The 21,181-nt window shown below is 41.2% G+C and overlaps 3 protein-coding genes across 3 annotated transcripts; 1 reads left to right on the forward strand and 2 right to left on the reverse strand.

Annotated features, from left to right (window-relative positions):
* Window positions 1-4,386: 4,386 nt before the first annotated feature.
* On the reverse strand, window positions 4,387-9,123 carry LOC124146923 (failed axon connections homolog). Its single transcript, XM_046517492.2, has 5 exons — window positions 8,951-9,123; window positions 8,475-8,610; window positions 6,824-6,971; window positions 5,558-5,674; window positions 4,387-5,162 (listed from the first exon to the last, which is right to left on the reverse strand). The coding sequence occupies exons 1-5, from the start codon at window positions 9,067-9,069 to the stop codon at window positions 5,056-5,058; spliced, it is 627 nt and encodes a 208-aa protein (XP_046373448.1). The 5' UTR covers window positions 9,070-9,123; the 3' UTR covers window positions 4,387-5,055.
* Window positions 9,124-9,288: 165 nt separating this feature from the next.
* On the forward strand, window positions 9,289-17,836 carry LOC124149510. Its single transcript, XM_048391998.1, has 4 exons — window positions 9,289-9,379; window positions 12,087-12,231; window positions 13,417-13,560; window positions 14,242-17,836. Exons 2-4 carry the CDS (start codon window positions 12,204-12,206, stop codon window positions 14,694-14,696), a joined length of 627 nt encoding a protein of 208 aa, XP_048247955.1. The 5' UTR covers window positions 9,289-9,379; window positions 12,087-12,203; the 3' UTR covers window positions 14,697-17,836.
* On the reverse strand, window positions 17,720-19,505 carry LOC124146966 (toll-like receptor 4). The gene has a single exon (XM_048391995.1). It carries the CDS (start codon window positions 19,453-19,455, stop codon window positions 18,427-18,429), a length of 1,029 nt encoding a protein of 342 aa, XP_048247952.1. The 5' UTR covers window positions 19,456-19,505; the 3' UTR covers window positions 17,720-18,426.
* Window positions 19,506-21,181: the final 1,676 nt, after the last annotated feature.

Raw genomic sequence — 21,181 nt, forward strand, 5'->3', positions numbered from 1 at the left:
CGTCAACGTTGCAGTATCATTCATATCGGAGCATCGCCCGTTGCAACTCTCGAGGGGGTCCAAATTATTAAAATTGGTAGTATTTCTCTTACTAAGATATTCATGCCGTATAATATTCATTTGATAAGGTTGATGTATACTCTCAAAACATTTAAGCAAGACCAATTAAAGACTATTATATGATCGTAATATACACTATGAGTTTATATCCGGCGCTCGATGAGGCATTTGAAAAGATGGATACTGTTGATGGATTTCGATTACATCAAATAAGCGACATAAAACATAGAATAGAGAAGGATAGGGAGTTGAGACTTGGATTGTATAAAAAGTATCACAGAGCCGTGAATGCTCTGGACGGAGTTGACACCGCGCTTGTAGCAGCTGGCATGGGACTCGACGTAGCAGGTATTGGTTTACTATCAACTTTAATTGCCGCGCCTATCGTGCTCGGCATGAAAATAGCCGCTGGAGTCTCGGGACTGGCAGGAATTAATTTCTCATAGGTTACAAAAGAAAGCATTAAAACACGATAGTATTCGGATACTCGCCGAAGCAAAGTTGAACAGCATTGACGATCATATTTCGACAGCAATGGTCGATTGTAAGATATCCGAGGATGAGTTTCGTTTAGTGTTGTCAGAACTCACCAAATACAACGCAATGAAGCAGGATATTCGATCAAAATCTCGTAAGACCAATGGTATTAGCGAAGACGAGAAAAAACAGTTCATAGAACAGGGGAGGCAACAAGCGCGTCAATTATTCTGTGCCAAAACCAAAGATCTGGTTGGAGATTAAAAATAGATTGCTTACTATCGTTAGATCACATTTAGACAAAAGCATACATAAATATATATATAATAATGGAGACAACAATCGAAAAAGCTATTAAATGGAGTGAATTACCACAAGGTTTTTATTATATCAGTGATGTCAAACCAACCAAATACGGTTATCAATTGTTTCTTATCAATTTACAAGAAGAGTGTAATTATATAGTCTGGTCTCCTAGTAAAATGAACGAAGAACTTAATAAAAATGTTGAATATCGCTTTATTGATAAAAATAATAAAGAATATTTTTATTACCATTTAGGCTCATCTAAAGCAATGATTGGCCCCAGGTATTGGTGAGCTAGAGCCAATTTAACTTAATCTCATGACTATCATTGAATCACATAATCATTTTGGCATAAAAAATTCCATCTGTAGTAGCAGTATAGGTATATGAATCCAGCTCCAGTGGAGTAACAACAAGTAACATCTGTTAACGTCTATTGGTATGATACGGCCCCCGGGGGGACGCTCTACCACCAGACCATGGAGGCGGTCGCCGTCTCATGAGGATCGGTGGTTACAATCAAGCTGAAAGTGTCATCGAACAAAGGCGATATGGATGATTTTCATGGAGTCATCCCTTTGCTTTCTTGGATCAGATTCAAATATTTACAGCCACCATGACATTGCTTTAATACTGTAATAAGACCGCGACGTGAAGCAACACACACTCATCTACCTGGTAGGGTATCCTGGCCATCCGGAGGTAGGTCTCCAGCTTCACAGCAAATGGCGTCATTGTGTGGGCATAGGGAGCTCTACCGACCTGATGGAGGATCACTGTGTCTCGGGGATAGTCCTTCCTTGTCTTTCTATTAAATAGATCAATGCATAGCTAGGGGTTGTCTGATACATTGTCAGATCTCATTTTAAGTTGACATCAACTTTAAAACATGCACATTGAACACATCTGTGGTTACTGTTTCAGAGGCCGGTGTGCTTAACACTGTGCTGCCCACAACTTAGCACGATTCGAACATTCATTATACTGATACCAACTGAAATGTTCACTGTATATGCCTGTGTCATGATGTTGTAATCAGAAATGCAGATCACAATGGTAAGAAATGAAAAGCTGTCCGAACTATTACTTGTCAGAGGAGAATATCATAAATATCAGCATCTGAACCTGAAGCTATTGACACACCGAATGCAAACTGGTATCCTTAATCATACAATAAATATAGTCTCTAACAGACTCCAGCATGTGTTTTATGAAACAATCCAATTTCCACCCCCCTTCAGCTCCTCAAGGATTCCCCCTCCCCCAAAATAGAAATGAATATGAAAATGTTCGCTGGACCGCAAAACAAGAGATTGTTCAGCTCAGTCTTCCACAGACATCTTCCCGAGGCAAGAGAGTTAACTGACTATAAAGGTCCAGTTTCCACCCTTGCCGAACTAGGCTGGTATTATGGAGTTACATTTTGGCTGGACTAACAAGTCTATGCATAGTCCAATCCAAATCGCGCAACGAAATCGAAATCCGGTTCGTGAACTGTCGTGCAGATTTCGGTCGAGCGCAGGATTTGCAAAGCATGTGCACCGCCAAATCGTTGTCAGCAGATATTTTCCACATCTTTTCATGTTTTTAATTAAGGTTGTCACGTTATTTGATGCATTTCGCGATGTAAGACCCGTTTTATCACAATATAGATCTTGATTATCGAGCAGATTGCCCTGACTGGGCGCCACCATTTTGTCTGAAGCAAACGCAAGTGATACCAGAGGTAGTATCTGATAGGTCCATAGAAGTTAAGAAGGGAAATAACTGGTAATAGCCACGATCGAACCCAGTAATTCCAGCCTAGTTCGGCAAGGGTGGAAACTTGACTTTTAAAGTCCGTTAACTCTTTTGCCTCGGGAAGATGTCCACAGAGAAATAATATGTATTATGAAGCAGTGGTACCGAATACATATCCTGTCCCTTACGCGTCCTTAACATATCGAAAGGTACTGCATCACTTAAATGAAGATTAATTCCGTTTCTAGTCTTAGGAATAATTAATCATTGATAACCTTTATCAGGCACATCTGATTCATATACTTTGTGTAGAGTTATAATTGAATAGGTATTATGCCAACACAACTACAGCTATAAAAACACCCTGGAACTGAGGTTAATCTGTAATTACTACCTTGTTCCACCGTGTGTGATACACCAGTCCCAGTCGGGCCAAAATGTTTCATTCATACGTTCAAAGTAGGTGCCAGTTTGGGATGTTTGTCTGAGAGAGGAAAGCGAAAAGAAAGAGCATGATCAGTTACTTTTACGAAACAAACAATTTAATTAATTTGTATGTAAATTAGTGCAGAATATTTGTAAACTTCATACATGTAACAATGAACCGTCAACCGATTGAGGGTGAGGTTAAATCATGGCTAGATGCTGAGGTTTCTGAGTCGACTTTCGTTTTACTCATCCTTCTACTTGACACACACGCTGATTCTGTTTCCCATGCTCTAAGGCTCTAGAATAGTCCTCTACGTTATTACAAAGAGGGGCGGTCGGGTAGCCTAGTGGTTAAAGCGTTCGCTCGTCACGCAAAAGCCCCGGGTTCGATTCCCGACATGGGTACAATGTGTGAAGCCCGTTACTGGTGTCCCCCAAACGTGATATTGCTGGAATATCGCTAAAAGCGGCGTAAAACCATACTCACTCACCCACCACAAAGAGCATGCCTGGGGTATGACGTCATCGGTTTTAATTGCATTAAATAAAATCAGAAAAGAAAATGTGTACAAAAACAAATAATTGTTTTAAAGACTCTCGACCATTACCTACACCTGAACACAGTGTGTTAGTGACATAGTATTTCAGTGAGTGGTTTAACGCAGCTTTGAACACTATTGTCAACTGAGACTTTTACGACTTTGGTGAAACCCACCAGCACGGTGCTGACATACCTGGAACCATAATCAGGACGAACCAGGATTCAAACCCACGATCACAGGTTCCTGGCACGCATAAGGGACGTAACTCTGTTCAGCGAATTCCGGCGCCTTAGAATGCACGGCAACCCGTGTTCTGCGTGACCCAACCTTAACCCGGTCTAGTTTGTATGATACTTATTGATGGCGAACAGATTTCATAATCTTCTCATGAATTTCTCACACGCCTGAGGGCGGCAATTCTGCACAGTGTATCGGGTGCCTTAAACAAATGACTGAGCTGTCAATGATCAATGCCCCCGAACGTGCGTGTTAGAGACCCGGGTTCGGTTCCCCAAATGGATGATTAAAATGGCTAAACACCATAGCTGGAAAAATGCTTAAAACGCCTAACTTCCAAATAAGTTATATCTAAACAAATTGTAAATAAAATAGTTTTGTATTTGAAGCTGAAGTTGAGAATATATATATATATACCCCAATTTCAACAAAAAACATGATATATATATATATATATATATATATATATCTATAACACAACAAACTCCACATAATTCATATCATATTTTTTTCATTTATTATTATACCAAACTATAACAATATGAATATTAAAATACATCACATCAGAGGATGAAAGGATTAAAACCCCTAATGATTTCCAATATACATGATATTTAGCATTCGCTACCATTTTCCTCTAATAATAAACTGTTATCATTGGTATCCCCAAGCACCAATACTCAACATGCTCACTGCCATTGTCCATGTGGTCATACACGGTGATTGTTAAAATCACACATCCTATCTACACTCAGACAACATGACAGTATATTTTATTACAATGCCCCCGTTACCTGTTAAGATTCCGGGATAGGATAGGTCTTCAGCAACCCAAACCTTCCGTAAAAGGCCACCATGCTTGTCGTAAAATGCGACTTACGGGATCGAGTGGTCAGGCTCCCTGACTTGGTTGATACAAGTCATCGATCCCAATTGCCAGGATCGATGCTCAGGCTCGATTATTTTACAGACCGCCGTCGTATAGCTGGAATATTGCTGAGTGTGGCGTTAAAACAACAAACAAACAAACAATACCCCCGTATAATTAGTAGTAAAGAGTGAAAAGGGTCCACCACCAAACTTCCTCTTATTGATTCTTACAAAAACAAGAAAAGTTGGGGTATGGGGAAATGTCTCACTTTGAGTGGGGACTTGTGTAAGTAAATGTTAATATATAGCCGTCCTTTAGTAACTCAATATTATGGATCACATCACATGGTTTCATTATTAGGAAACGAACGATCAGTCACTGTGTTATCTCACTTTACTTGGTTGCCTCCCTTGTTCCGCCGTGTGTGATGCACTGGTCCCAGTCAGGCCAGAATGCGTCCTTCATACGTTCACAGTAGCTGGCCAAGTTGGGATATCTATCTAGGGGATAATAAGAGGTTATCAATAACTTTGTTCCACAAAGACCATCACACGTATGTTTTGATGTGAACTTCGAACAGACAATACCAACCAGAGTTTTAAAGCAAAATATATAATAATATCAAAAGGTAAACATTCACTGAACATCGTCTAAGGAGTCCCAAGTTGCTGAATTTCATTCCTCAGTTGTGCCATGATCCCATAACCTGGGTCCGGAGCCTGTTTCGCAGCACCTTACCTTCAGGCTTTCCTCTCACATTAAGCTGACATGTCGTGTTATAACTGGAATGATGTTTACAGCGGCGTAAAACACAACTCACTCACCCTTTCCTAAGGGATACATTCGATCACATACTTATATTAATACCATTGTATACCTGTTGTCTGTGTGTTACCTTTTATGAGATTCTCGTATCCAGATCCATAAAACTGCCAGTATGTCTGCGACAGCATACCGAACACCGAGCAGTCTGCTTCACTGGGCTCATCCCCCATCAGGAACCTCTTCCTCCCTGGTGAACAGAATGTTGCTCCAATAAATAATTGTCCTGGTACCTTCAGCTACGCGATATTGTAAGGGCTGAACATGTATAAGTTATGTAATAAAGGAAAAAATAAAAATGTTAACCTTGTGGGGATTCCCTTCATGACTTCAACGCAACATCGATGACAAAAGGTCCTCAATATTTGTGGCCACTGTGGCTTACAGATTTTTGTCGCAAACTGTTGATGGATTGACCATTTTCACAAACGTGGTCGACGTAGAGTAAAAGTTTGAATATATATTTTTAAGGGATTTCTAAATCAATTTTCCATCCGGTTAGGGGTGATTGGCAAGTTCATGGTATAAACAAAACATTCCTTTGTTTGTTTGTTTGTTGTTTAACGCCGCCCTCTGCAATATTCCAGCTTTCTAACTACGATCAGTAAATATCGAGTCTGGACCAGACAATCCAGTTATTGACACCAGGAGCATCGATCTACGCAAATGTGATACGATGACATGCATCAACCAAGTAAGTGAGCGTGTCGCGTTAGTCGCCTCTTACAACAAGCAATGTTGTCTTTTACGGAAAGCATGGGTTGCTGCAGACCTATTCTAACCCGGGTCAAAAACATCCTAAGCATGACAATATCTCACCCATGAGAATCCCTACCATTCTGGGCCCATGAGCGATTAACTCGCCGAAGGCGAAGCAATTTCCTGCCAGAATTACGTCACCTAGGAGTGCTCGGAGGCTTTGATCGTGGGTTCGAATCCAAGATTTGCTCAGATAATGTTGCTTGGTTTCTCTGCACTATACCCGTGCTCATGGGTGTTACCAAAGTGTATCAATTAAGGCTTTGCCCTCAAAGGAACGCAAGCTGACATAGAGTTGTTTTTTTCTATTTTAAGGCTTAACTCGGCAAAGTTCCACCTATAGACGGCGGTCTATGAATAATCGAATCTGGACCAGACAATCTAGTGGTTGATAGTGCGAGGAATGATCCACGCCGTCAGAGTACGGTGACATACTATCAACCAAGTCACCGAACTTACCACCAGATTCATTTGGACGCCTCTTACGACCTGCATAGGAGACCTATATTGGCAGGAATCTATCCACGACAATATACGCGGTTACTGAAATATTGTTCAAAGAGACGCTTCAACGACGTACCTACAAAGTCGGAGAGAGACTGGATATCCTTGTTCATCATCTCGACTATCTCCTCCTCCGTGTGGCGACCATGTCCCTGATTCCATGTTTGTTTTTTATTATGTCGTCGAATCGTCCACAAAAAGATGTTGAAAGATGCACCCTGCGAAGATCCGGGTTAGAATGAGTTTTCAGCAACCAATGTTTGTCGTGAGGGGCGAATAATGGCAACGGGGGACCAGGCTAGCTGACTTGGTTGATGCATTTCATCGTAATTTATAGGTAAACGGTGCGATGGCCCTTCAAATCAACCAACTCGTCATCCTCAAGAGGCTTCCCGCCTTCAACCCATTAGTGGCCACAGTACTTCACCAGTGATCACTCATAAAGGGGATAAGTGCAGGGAGTCGACACTGTGTTCTGTAAACATCATAGATGTCCCAAAGGAAGCAAATGATATCCGAAGACTGGATGATCTGAAGTGATACGTGACCTTAATGCATGGAATGGAATTCACTATCTGCACATGACACCAGTTTTATAAGGATTGATGTGTTTAGAAATCATCCGTGATGCCAACAGAAAGCACTCCTTCGACATTAAGCTGAGACGCCGTGATATAACTGGCATACTGTTCAAAGTGGCGTTGTTCATTCGCCGAATGCGTACAATGCGTACAATGTGTCCCTAGCAGTCATATGGATGGAATTTGGTTCGTGAATTGTAAAGCCCTCCTCATTTATTCACTCATTAACTAAAACGCGTTGACGTACCAGTTCAGATGTTCCTACATCATGACCTGCATCGCCTGCGCTACCCCTTTGTCAGCGGGACTCAGATGCTTGTTCAGGTCTACCCCAAGCTTCTGGTTGAGGAATTGGATACACAGGTGAAGGTCTCATCCCATGGACGTTCTGTGGAAATGTGACCAGAAATGAAGAACTGTGTGGAGATCACACTAGGAATTATTAATTACAGAACATAATGCAGGATACTGTAAGTAATAGTATATTTCGTCATTCAATCGGGAGAGCGGAAGGTCGTTGTGCGCGTCATTCCAAAAGAAAGTGAACCTGCTTGGCGCTTGGCATTGAGGGGCTAAAAAGAGGACTGATCGGCTCGAAGTCATTAGACTGTGTATGAGTGTGGTATCCATGTTAAACTGCGACAAGGTATCCCAGAGGACTAGCACTATACAACCAGCATTAGTCACACAGACACATACATATTATATATGTACATATAAATATTATAAAAGTGCAATAATCTTGAACGTGAATCCGATTCATTCGACAAAGTGCTTATCTCAAGATTTCCAGAAGAAAAATCCGAAATATGGCTACTCTACAATGTTCTTTACTGACCTGAGGCCCGTTTCACAAAGCGATCGTTCCTCCAGAACTTACTTAAGTATGTGATCGCTTTGTGAAACGGGGCACTGGGCAGTGAGTGAATGTTTGATTTACTCCACATTTGGCTAAAAATACAAATGGATCACGGTGGTAATTAATCTGTCAGGCCAAGTGGTTGATAGTATGAGCAACGACCCAACCACAAGGATACACGCAATCAGCCAGGTCACAATGAAGATTTTAATAAGTTGACAACATTGCATGAGTTACTGTATAGCTACGAGTGTTATGTCAATCGCCCCCAACGTTTGTTCACTGACCTGGTAGGGTATCCTGGCCATCCGGAGGTAGGTCTCCAGCTTCACAGCAAATGGCGTCATGCTGGGGGCAAAGGGACCTCTACCGATCTGATGAAGGATCACTTTATCCCGGGGGTAATCCTTACGCTTCTCCTCTCTACACAGCGAAACAACATCATTACTGCAAATAACCACCCCCATACACCCAATCCCGTCATTTCCTGAACGCACATTACAAATTCAATTTTACTCGCAGGAATTATATCTTCCGTTTTGCTTGTGACATTCTCCCAACGAGAAAAAGACAATGATAACTTAAATTACAGCGTATTATATTTTCAGCACACTTTAGCGGACAGCCACGCCATTCGTCTCCACGATTGGTTAAAACCTCATCAATACCCAGTCAATTGTCATGGGTATCAAATTTATCTCTTCACCGGTTGACTGCGAGTGTATCAACTGCATTAGGTATACTATGAGGGACGAGAACATACTTTAGCGTGAGTATCCTTATGGCCACGAGCGACACGGCGGTTACTGCAGCACCTCCAAAAACATACAGAATTTTCTGTGATGTGTCGAGGTTTCTGAACGTCTCAAGAAAACTCTCCATTCTTGATGAGCCCGCGATACGTCTTCCCTCTCTTCGCGTCAGAGCTCAATGACAATGTGCATGCAAGGGAGGCAACTCCTTAGGGGCGCACGCTTGACTAGGTGCGGAATGTGATGCAAGTTCCTGTGTGTATTTAACACATATATAAGGAAAGGCAATATTATTTGTTATCATATTATTAATTTACTGATTATAAAATTAATTATAATTACAGATTCTAGACGCAGTTTCTCTGTCACGGCGAGAACACCATCAGTTGTGACCCCCTCCCAAACCACACACAGAACAGCAGTACAGGAAACGCTTACACGTGTATGTATTCCGTGTGCGACACACACATAACTTGGAAAGCGCACGTAAAATCCCAAACTCATCATCATCACTGCACTTTTATTGGGACGCGCACGACATAAGCAAACATGCTTACGGTACCAGAAAATTTTTCATGAAACATATCTAGTTTTTAGGATCCTCTTCGGTGGCGAACAGATTTCATAATCTCCCCATGAATCGTTTAGGTTTAGATTTCGAACACGCCTAAGGGAGGCCATTCTGCACAGTGTATTGCGGTACCTTAAACAAATGACTGAGCTATAAATGTTGCCCCCGAGCGTGCACGTGAGAGACCCGGGTTCGATTCCCCACACGGGTGCTTAAAATGGGACAACACGATGGCTGGAATAATGTTTAAAACGCATAAGTTCCCAATCACTTATATCTAATAAAAATGTAAACAGTGAGTGAGATTGAGATTCACTACCAATTTCCTCTTATAATAAACTGTTACCATTGGTATCCCCAAGCACCAATACTCAACATGCTCACTGGGCCATTGTCCATGTGGTCATACGCGGTGATTGTTAACATCACACATCCTATGTACAATCAGACAACATGACGGTATAGTTTATTGCAATACCCCCGTTACCCGTGAAGATTCAGAATTTCAGGATAATGAATTTGAATCCCAGCGTCGCCCTGATCACGACTCCCCTATTGTCAGCACCTTGTCCATGCCTTGTGGCCACAGTAATAAACGTAACTGAAATATTGTCCAAAGCGGCGTAAAAACCAACTCACTCGCTCACCTGGAGGTACATTCTTTTGCTGGGTAGTGTTGTATTTCGTGGATTTTATCATTAACCCCGCCCCACCACATCTAGAGTCAAGTATTAGGTCTTTTGTTGTAATATCTCATTCCGAGGCAAGGCATATCGAAGATTTTCTAAGGCAGAATGGCGTCTTCAGCATTCAAAATGTTTCGTAAGAGCCGGGTAATGATCATCGACTGGCCAACATTTGTTTCCTGACTGACTATAGTCGTTACTCATGCTGTCAACGACGGAACTGCTTTGTTCAGACTATTTACAACCTATTTATAAGCCGTTTTGGAATATTGCCGACAGCGATGTAAAACAACGTTCCGTCACTATCTCTCGCCACACTGGATAGATTCACTCAATGTGTCTATATTGACCCGTGTTCATAATGCGTATGATATTGTTGACTGATGTAAATGATGCGTGCAGCATTGTTGACTGCTGTAAATTAAGCGTTCACTGTTATTGACCACTATATAATGATGCGTGTACTATTGTAGACCACTGTTCATAATGTGTGCACTATTGCTGACCAGTTTCGATAATACGTGTGCTAATGTAGACCCCTTTTCATGATGCATGTGCTATTGCAGACCACTTTTCATTATGCGTGTGCTATTTTGGACCACAGCTCATGATGCGTGTGCTAATGTTGACTGCTGTAAATGATGCGTGTACTATTGCCGACCACTTTTCATATTGCGTGAACTATTGTAGACCACTGTTCATACTGCGTGAACCATTGTAGACCACTGTTCTTGATGCGTGCACTATTGTAGACCACTATTCATAATGCGTGAACTATTGTAGACCACTGTTCTTGATGCGTGCACTATTGTAGACCACTGTTCATAATGCGTGAACTCTTGTAGACCACTGTTCATACTGCGTGAACCATTGTAGACCACTGTTCTTGATGCGTGCACTATTGTAGACCACTGTTCATACAGCGTGAACCACTGTAGACCACTGTTCTTCATGCGTGCACTATTGTAGACCACTTTTCATATTGCGTGAACTATTGTAGACCACTGTTCATACTGCGTGAACCATTGTAGACCACTGTTCTTGATGCGTGCACTATTGTAGACCACTATTCATAATGCGTGAACTATTGTAGACCACTGTTCTTGATGCGTGCACTATTGTAGACCACTGTTCATAATGCGTGAACTCTTGTAGACCACTGTTCATACTGCGTGAACCATTGTAGACCACTGTTCTTGATGCGTGCACTATTGTAGACCACTGTTCATACAGCGTGAACCATTGTAGACCACTGTTCTTAATGCGTGAACTATTGTAGACCACTGTTCATAATGCGTGAACTATTGTAGACCACTGTTCATACTGCGTGAACTATTGTAGACCACTGTTCATACTGCGTGAACCATTGTAGACCACTGTTCTTGATGCGTGAACCATTGTAGACCACTGTTCTTAATGCGTGCACTATTGTAGACCACTGTTCAAAATGCGAGTACTATTGTAGACCACTGTTCATCCTGCGTGAACCATTGTAGACCACTGTTCTTGATGCGTGCACTATTGTAGACTACAGTTCATAATGCGTGAACTATTGTAGACCACTCTTCATCCTGCGTGAACTATTGTAGACCACTGTTAATACTGCGTGAACCATTGTAGACCACTGTTCTTGATGCGTGATCCATGGTAGACCACTGTTCTTAATGCGTGCACTATTGTCGACCACTGTTCAAAATGCGAGTACTATTGTAGACCACTCTTCATCCTGCGTGAACCATTGTAGACCACTGTTCTTGATGCGTGCACTATTGTAGACCACTGTTCATACTGCGAGTACTATTGTAGACCACTGTTCATAATGCGTGTACTATTGCCGACCCCTGTTCATGATGCGAGTGCTATTGCTGACCAATGTCCCCAATGTTACAGCGACAGCACGGAGACGTGGCTGCTGACCACCTCGGGTCAGGACAGCTCCAGGGGGCACCTGGGTGGTCAACATCAACGTGGAATACTTCCAGATGGAAGACCACAGCTCCTGCGCGTATGGCTGACTACCTTGACGTAATTGACGGTGAGCGTCCGCTTTTGTGATCTGTGTTAAGAATCACAAGTTCATGTATTCACTTGTATGAAAAGGAATAACTATTCACAAGGGAAATCGTAACAAGGAGCATATGATTGATTTGATAACTGATAATCGATTATATATGACGTGAAGATCTTTACTATTGTATGTGGCTATGTGCATGGCAAACCAATTGTCGAGATAGAGATAGATGTCAGCAGGGTCAACGGGAAAGACAAACCTGAACTATTATGTCTCTTTCAAACTGCTATATGTCTCTCCTAGGCAATGGGGGCAGTCGGGTAGCCTAGTGGTTGAAGCGTTCGCTCGTCACGACGAAGACCCAGGTTCGATTCCCGACACGGGTACAATGTGTGAAGTCCATTTGTGGTGTTCCCCGACGTGATATTGGTGGAATATTGCTAAAAGCGGCGTAAAACCTCACTCACTCACTAACTCCAAGGCAATGGCTCCCGTGGGGATTCGGAGCGGAGTTGGCCCCTGTAAACGGTGCTGGTCGTAAGATGCGGGTTAATGGATTTCATGGTCATACTGACTTGGTTGATTGCGTTGTTTCGTACCCCGACGACGTGGCTCGTTGCTTATATTTTTTTCCGGTCCAGATTCGATTATCTGGAGGCCGCAGTCATATCGCTAGATATCGTTAAGCAACAAACCAACATTAATAAGTCAAGAACACAAAAATGTTGCATAATTTAAATTTAATTTATTTAGATTTATTCTTACTTCATTAAGCGTATTATAATGTGTATATGGGCTATATTCAGTCAAATTAAACATTACTTCATGTTCATCTGAGGTCAATCCAATAAGTTATCTTGGCCAGCAATGGAATGATTCCAAACTGAAACATTCGTTCAAGTGGCTATCATATGCAACAACACACTCTTCCGTTGGTCCTGAGTCTGTTTGCAAGTTTATCCTTTGCTAGTTTCTTACATATAAAAACGAAAGGTGTTAGCATCATTATTGAGTTCTTTTTAACAGCGTCCTCTCTATGTTCACTATATAGTGAAATTGCGCAACATAAACATCGTCCTCTCTATGCCAACTATACTGTTGAGTTACGCAACATCCGTAAATGAGAGTTTCACGCAATAATTTGTGAGTAGCGAAATAACCCGAGAGGACCCGAGTGGATCCGAGTGACATTGTATGTTTGTTTTGCAGCTAACACAAGTTCTCTGATTGATCGATTATGTGGTGACTTGTCAGCTCCGGATATATCCTTCTCGTCCACAGGACCTGACCTCAAGCTGTACTTCAACAGTGACTACAGTGTCACGTACAAGGGATTTGTCATTAAATACTGGGGTATGTAGAGTGTGCGACACGCGGTGGGGAACCTGTATGTTCCTGTAGCGTCCAGTGGCACTGGGGGTACGGATGACAAAGTCGTTTGGGGCGCCGCAATACGCGTTGTGATGCTGCGACCTCAGAGCGAGCCAGAAACCTTTGCTTGCGTGTTCTGGTAACGTTTCTAGGTTGATCAGCAACCTACCCGTGTTCCCACATTAAACTGTCAAGTCGTGATATGACTGTAACATTGTTCATAGCCTCTGGTTTCAAATGTTTTTAATTTCGTGTTTCTGTTTAATTGTTGTGATTTTTACCATATCGGAAAGAGAACCCTTTCTTCAATTACGTGCAAACGACATTGATATAAAATTCGGATTGGTTACAAGACAAAATAAAAATATATTTACTGCTATGATAAAGGAAATTTACACAATGTAAACTACGTTTATAACAAACACGCTTATAACGAACTGACGGACAAAACGAACTGTTTTGGTCCCGTCCATTTTGCTTTATATACGCTGTATATACGTTGTTTATATGCGCAAAACGAACTTCGGTTATAACGAACTAAAATAAGTGGTCCCTTTACGTTCGTTACCACCGTGGTTTACTGTATGTTGAAATGAGACTCGCGATGATCAGAACGATTTGAAAATAACTTTTGCTGCTAATATAATGTTTTTCGTCCTTCAGCATCTTACAGCAGCTTTGCCGTAGTTACCCAGGCGCCCAAATCTGACCGTAAAGAAACCAACAACAACGTGATTGGTTGGGTACTAGGGGCCTTAGGGGTGATGATAATCATGGGCTTGGTTGTCTATATCGTGTGTCGCCAGAAGTACCAGAAGAAGTCCACATCGAAAAGAATCAACAAGAAAGTATTCATTACAAAGCCCGACGGATCACTGGGACAGGTCTTTAAGACCTCCATAAAAATCAGACCAAGTACTAACCTCAGAGGTAAAGCTGCATCGATGAACCTTCAGTTCCCCAGTGCATCCTCCATATCAGGAGCTGAACCCAAACCTGGTGTCTCCAGGAAGCGCCCCCCTATCGACTCAGCGTCTGTGGGGGGAGATCAAATACCGGCGGCGTTCAGATACGTCGACCAAACGTACCCACCTGGATACGGATCAACTCCGTATTGAGCACCAATGTTAGACATGCCTACACAACGTACCCACCTGAATACGGATCAACTCCGTATTGAGCACCATTGTTAGACATGCCGACCCAACGTACCCACCTTGATGTGGATCAACTCCGTATTGAGCACCAATGTTAGACATGCCGACCCAACGTACCCACCTGGATACGGATCAACTCCGAATTGAGCACCAATGTTAGACACGCCGACCCAACGTACCCACCTGGATGTGGATCAACTCCGTATTGAGCACCAATGTTAGACATGCCGACCCAACGTACCCACCTGGATACGGATCAACTCCGAATTGAGCAGCAATGTTAGACACGCCGACCCAACGTACCCACCCGGATGTGGATCAACTCCGTATTGAACACCAATGTTAGACATGCCGACCCAACGTACCCACCTTGATGTGGATCAACTCCGTATTGAACACCAATGTTAGACATGCCTACCCAACGTACCCACCTGGATACGGATCAACTCCGTATTGAGCACCAATGTTAGACATGGCGACCCAACGTACCCACCTGGATGCAGACCACTTCCCTATTGAGCACCACAGTTTTTGTCACATGTTTTAAGCTATATATCCTTAGAGACGCTCTTAGTTTCGACGTCATGTGCTACTCTTGACACTGAAATGACTAGTATGTAACTGGTCATGAAATATAACGTTTTCATTTTGTATGTATTTTACACATTTGCCTGTATGTGTTGGATTATGAGTAACAATGATTTATACATCATTACAGACATTTCATATTCCTAGTAGATTAAGCAAATAACTTTCAGCGTCAGAATTTATTCCATCCATCTGGGGTAAACACCAGATCTTTATTCCAAACACATATGTCATTCAAATATTTACAAATAGTTGGGGAAATGCGTATATAGTGGCAAATGCTCAAGCGCTGTGCAGTATTATTCCCTTTGGCTGTTAATTTGTATTGATAAACCTGTAAACCACATAAAGAACGCAGATCTTCCATTGAGGTGGATCAAACAGCAGGAATGCCGACATTCAACAATCATTTTGCATTTTACCATGGCGGATCTTAAACCTGACCTTCAAACTTGACAGTAATTGCCTTAACTTATGGAGGTTAATCGGAGGGTCGTTTCCGACACCATGCTTGTGGCGTCCAGTTCGATGTAATTCTTGTTTGTTTTACTTTGATGTTTGGATTTATGTGAAGCACAAGTGATAATACAACAAACTGTTCATGTTATTTATATACCTTCGTGTGTTTATACTTAATTTTTCTCAAAGCAAGGCTTACTGTGATTATCCTGTTTTGGCGTTCCTTATATTCATTTATTGAAAACTACATTGAACCTTTCTGCTACCTTGTATTTGGGTGCTTACATTTCAGTTTATTGTGGCATCTTTTAGGTTACAACTTCCATTGATAAATAAGTTATCAAGAACGTAATTCGTGTCGCCTAACGTTTGTACAGGACCCAAACCCTGAACGCAGTAAGAAGTGCATGCAATGATTTGCGTACGATTCCAGATATGAACTTACTTTGGGTGTATATTTTCTATACACCTACACATATGAAACATTGGATCATCATACGTTATTGTCGTTATTGCAATATAAGCTATGACCGGATGTGCTGAAATTTTCAGAGGTTAATACCTAAGTAAACATTTACTTTTCTAATTTCGATTTTTATTCTCATGGCTTCGAACATTTGGACTATTTTTTTAATGTGCACGGGTTTGAAATATGGGCATTCCCTGTGCTAGGAAACACTTCTGTTTCTAAATTTTCAAATGTTTTAGTGCCTGTGGTGTTTCGCATGTATTTGACTAGTTTTCATATTACCGAATCTAAAACAAGATGATCATATATTTTTACACCATCTCACAAATTCGGGCTCACATTGTCTTAATTTTACACATGCTGATTCAGTTGGCATCAATGCTCCAACAATCTCAATAACCTGAAAGCGCTAAGGGCCTGACTAAGCAAAACACTGTTATGCAAGCTGACACGTTTCCATCTGGTCAATAGCACAAACACTTCCCTTTATCCGGTTGCACGTTCATCAGACACCTCGGCCAAATGATGCATAATTTTCAAGCGTTTGTCAAATGGACCTCGGATTACACCTTCATTTCCAAGCGTGAACACTTGTGGGAAAAATACTGTCCTTTCGTGTGGTGAATAAGCGTTCCATGTCCCCAGTCAGTGCGTTGCGAGAATTGTATTTGGTGTACTGACTTCCAAGAAGATTACTTGGAAGCTGCCAAGAAATAACGAACGTGAAAAGTGGTATGCTTTCCTTTTTATTATGACTGGTAGAAGGCGTTTATCGGTTTTGCAGCATTCATTATCAGGCTGTTGTATTGCCCTTAAAATGATCCACGAGTACAGAATAAGGATCACATTCAGGTGTTTGGAATGGTTGAAAATTAATAAGATACATGACACTATGCAATGCAATGATTGAATCAGTATCTCAGGACGGATTTGTCACATACTGTATTGGCCTTGCATAGAACAGATATGGTTGAAACTGCTCAGTGTCACATATTGATATCACCTTGTTAACATATACTTCATAGCCAAGCTGGACCTAGGTGCCACATGTCATTTTTACCATTGATTTTCTTGTCCAGACTCGAGTATCTACTGTCCCTTATGGTACAAGTATGCATGTAGTTGGGATATTGGTCACTGCAGGGTTGAGCATCACTCACTCACTCTTGTGAAAAGAATTTCTTTATTACAGATGAAAGCAAACGTATTTATTTATCATTCTTAAACAAACGTAAAAATTACAATCATGTTCATAGGTTAAGGCGATAAAAGTAAGCAAGAATCATGTGAAAAATAATAATATATTATTGCTTGCACACATCATTTGAGATGAGATGGTACATCAGACTGGTCTTGTGGCTCAGTTTCTAGCTTTGAAGGCAATGGGTGTTCAGTGAGAATTGCCTAACACATTGATGTACATGTTTATCTCTTTGTACATTTTAGTTTCATGTAAGAATGAAATTAAACCCCTGACAACATGGATATATAATTAAATTTGTTTTTGTTTTTTAATTTTGGATTGAAAAGCCATCTGTAAGTTTCAACCTTTATCTCACTAGAAAAAATAATATAAACGAAATTTGGGTAATTTCAAAAACGTGTGCTAAACACTCCTCTCTCCTACATGTGATATGCCTTACTTAATTCTACAGGAAAAATAACATGGTAACACGCAATAGAAAACACACTATTAGACCTGTGACTCAAATGATATCCGAAAGCTTCAAATGTCTGAAACTCCATATCCTTGACACACCTGTCCTGCAGTCATGAAGATGTACGGTTTAACTGATTCCAGTATAGCAACCGAAGACTATGTACATGTAAGTCGAAACCTCTGTCACAACCTCTTGTGGGCTCAGCATAATGTCACAGAGGAGAAACAAAACGGTAACAATATTAAAACATAGACCTACCATAACACATGCATCGTAAACTTTCGATATATCAGGTTATTATGGAGAAGACAATACGAAGGGGAAGATCAATCCAAGCACAACACACTACAACCTCAACAATAAACCACAACAAAACATTTAAGGAAATGAATGATAAAATGTATCTCCAGGTTTCATTGAAGTAAAATGTAAGAAAGTAGAAAATTTAAAAGGTCAGATCAATTGTGAAACATCTACAATCCCATAGATCATGCTCCTACATCTAAACAACCAACTACACAATACGTACAGCACGTTCAAGATTTTGCCAAAACACCTCCTGACCTTCCCGATCATCTGTGTACTCTACGTAGGAGTCTTGACGCATCAGCTCCACAATATCAGGGGGCAGGTCCCTCACAGGGATATTCTCCAGGACTACCACCAGCAGTGTGTTTCGTCCAGTGTAAATACTCTCCATTTTGGCCATCTCCACTTCGTACTTACACCAGTAGCTCCTCAAGAAATTCCTTGACAGGACGATCACCGTCCTCCTGCTTGATTTCACAGCGTTTAGAATGTTGGCAGCAATAGCTTCCCCCACGAGAAAGTCTCGATGATGGATACATAGCCGAATTCCATGCTGTCCCTCCAATATCTGCCTCATGTCCTCAACAACAAACCCACGGTCCTCGTCAGCATAGGAAATGAAGGCATCAAACTCAAACTGTGTCCCACCCTCTTCTTCCTCCCCAGCAGCAAGGTAACCCCTGTGTTTCATCTGTATGAGATAGTAAAGATACCTCAGTTTCCATCTGAACCTGTACACGATACCTGTTATGCACAAACAGAGAACTAGCATCACAAGACAGAGAACCCCGATAGAAATACCTAGGTAGGAGGAACACTTTTTGTCAAGCTCGAAGATGATTTGATGGATGTCTTTCAAGAATAGTCGTCTGTTGCTGTCATCAAGGCAGCTGATGTCATCAAGATTATGTAATTTCGAAGCATGATCTCTCATCCATTTTAATGAAGTCAAAGTTAAGCAATTGCACTTGAGAGGGTTGTCCTTAAAGTACAGCTGAAAATCCCTACTTACCATGCAACTGACTTGATAACGCAACAGAAGTGGAACTTCGTCAAAGGTGTTTCTTGATAAATTTATAACTGTCATACGAAAATTGTTTATTTCTGTATTCCATGACATCAAATAATTGGAATCAATTCTTATGGTTTTAAGCAGATTTGTGTTCTTGAAGATTAGCTTTGGAAGTGAACTTATCTTATTATTTGATAAGTCGAGATATTCTAGCAAAGGCATTTCACCAAATGTGTCATTCGTCAGGGTATAGCCAAGGAAATTGGAACTGAGGTCAAAATGTTTTAAAGATGGAAAGTATGTAAACACTCCCTCTGCTAGGTATTCACAGAAATTATTAGAAGCATCCAATTTTTCCAGGTGTGTTAGTCCTATGATAGGACCCGTCCACCTGGTAAAATAATTAAATGATATATCTACTTCACGAAGTTTGTTTTCGCCGATTTCGAAACGTACAACTTCATAGGCCATTTTGGAATGACTAACATCAACAAATGTAACATTTGGAGGCACATAAATTGTAACATTGTGTCTGGAAGGTTTGTTATATCCATACAGCTGCAGAAGGTTACGTGAATGAAGGTTTGCGGTATCAAAGAAGGAAACATACGATGCCCCTTGATAGGAAGCATCCAGCCACTCCAAATATGTCAGCATGGACAATTCCATCATGTAAAGACCAAACGAAAGGTGATTATCTCTGATAGATATTCTTCTGAGAGATGTTGGAAGGTTAATCATTATACTTCTATCAATTATTTCTATTCTGTTTCCTTCAATGTACAATTCCTCTAATTTCATATTCTTCAGATATTGAGTATCTTTAGCTGACAACATAGTACTAAGCCCCATTATTCGGCATATTCTGTTCACGTTTAGCACTCTCAGAGACGAGTTCTGCAATCCATACATAGCTTGTCCCATTTTTCGAATTCCTAGGTATCTGTTATGTGACATTTGGAGGTGAATAAGATTCTTTAACACTTCAAAAGATGCTAGTTCAATGTCAACCAACAGACAGTAAGACACATCCAGATTCTGTAAGTGAGGCACATTCTCAAATGTGTCATTCCTCAAGTAACGCGTGTAACATGTCCTAAATTTTCCCCCAAGTGACAGTGACCAGAGCTGCTTAAGACTCTTGCATTTCCTGCCAAAATATAGTTCTTTCGGCCCATCAATGTGTAGTTCTTGTAAAGATACTAAGTCTTCGAATGCACAACCCGGATAAGTATCAGATCCAAATATATTCCCAGTGTGAATGTCTTTCAGCATATAACTGGAATTTGATCTATCTTTGAATACATCTTTTAGATGTTGACGTTCTAATGTTAGGTCTAAACTAGCATCGTAAGGGCGAGATTTATAATTGTTGGTAATAAAGAGCTTTTTAAGTTTTGCCTGATTTGTTAACAGGCCGTCACGATAGATCTCTGGAAATAAATAATTATACTTAAGGTACAAAATCTCAAGGTTTCTTAGTTGTTGAAAGGCATCAAGTTCAATAACTCTCAGACCATTGGAAGATACATCCAATCTGGTAAGATTTGGATAACTGAGAGACCCATTTTCCAAATGATCGATGTTGTTTCCTGAAAGATTTAGCACAGTTATGTTGGGTAACAGATGTAATGGGACCTTGTCTAGTTTCTGATATGAACAATCAGCTATTATTTTTTCTTCAGAAAAAGAACAGCGACACGGCTTACACGGATCTTGACTCGCATCATTACGTGCAGTATGACTTGCATCTTGACTTGAGTCTTGATTTGCCTCCGGACTTGCACCTTGACTTGCCCCATGACTTGCACCTTGACTTGGCTCATGACTTGCACCTTGACTTGGCTCATGACTTGCACCTTGACTTGGCTCATGACTTGCATCCTGACTTGGCTCATGACTTGCACCTTGACTTGCATCGTAACTTGCATCTCGACTGTCAGTTTGG

Source organism: Haliotis rufescens, unplaced genomic scaffold (genome assembly GCF_023055435.1).
Source record: "Haliotis rufescens isolate VD_foot unplaced genomic scaffold, xgHalRufe1.0.p SCAF_1, whole genome shotgun sequence".
Classification (NCBI taxonomy): Eukaryota; Metazoa; Mollusca; class Gastropoda; order Lepetellida; family Haliotidae; genus Haliotis; species Haliotis rufescens.

Coding starts and splice junctions, on each gene's coding strand:
- LOC124146923 (XM_046517492.2), bottom strand. CDS start 9,069: ATGGAGAGTTTTCTTGAGACGTTCAGAAACCTCGACACATCACAGAAA. Junction 8,611..8,950: donor ATAAGGATACTCACGCTAAA/GTATGTTCTCGT, acceptor TTCGCTGTGTAG/AGAGGAGAAGCGTAAGGATT. Junction 5,163..5,557: donor ATACGAGAATCTCATAAAAG/GTAACACACAGA, acceptor ATTATCCCCTAG/ATAGATATCCCAACTTGGCC.
- LOC124149510 (XM_048391998.1), top strand. CDS start 12,204: ATGGCTGACTACCTTGACGTAATTGACG. Junction 12,232..13,416: donor CTACCTTGACGTAATTGACG/GTGAGCGTCCGC, acceptor TTTGTTTTGCAG/CTAACACAAGTTCTCTGATT. Junction 13,561..14,241: donor ATTTGTCATTAAATACTGGG/GTATGTAGAGTG, acceptor TTCGTCCTTCAG/CATCTTACAGCAGCTTTGCC.
- LOC124146966 (XM_048391995.1), bottom strand. CDS start 19,455: ATGCCTTTGCTAGAATATCTCGACTTATCAAATAATAAGATAAGTTCA.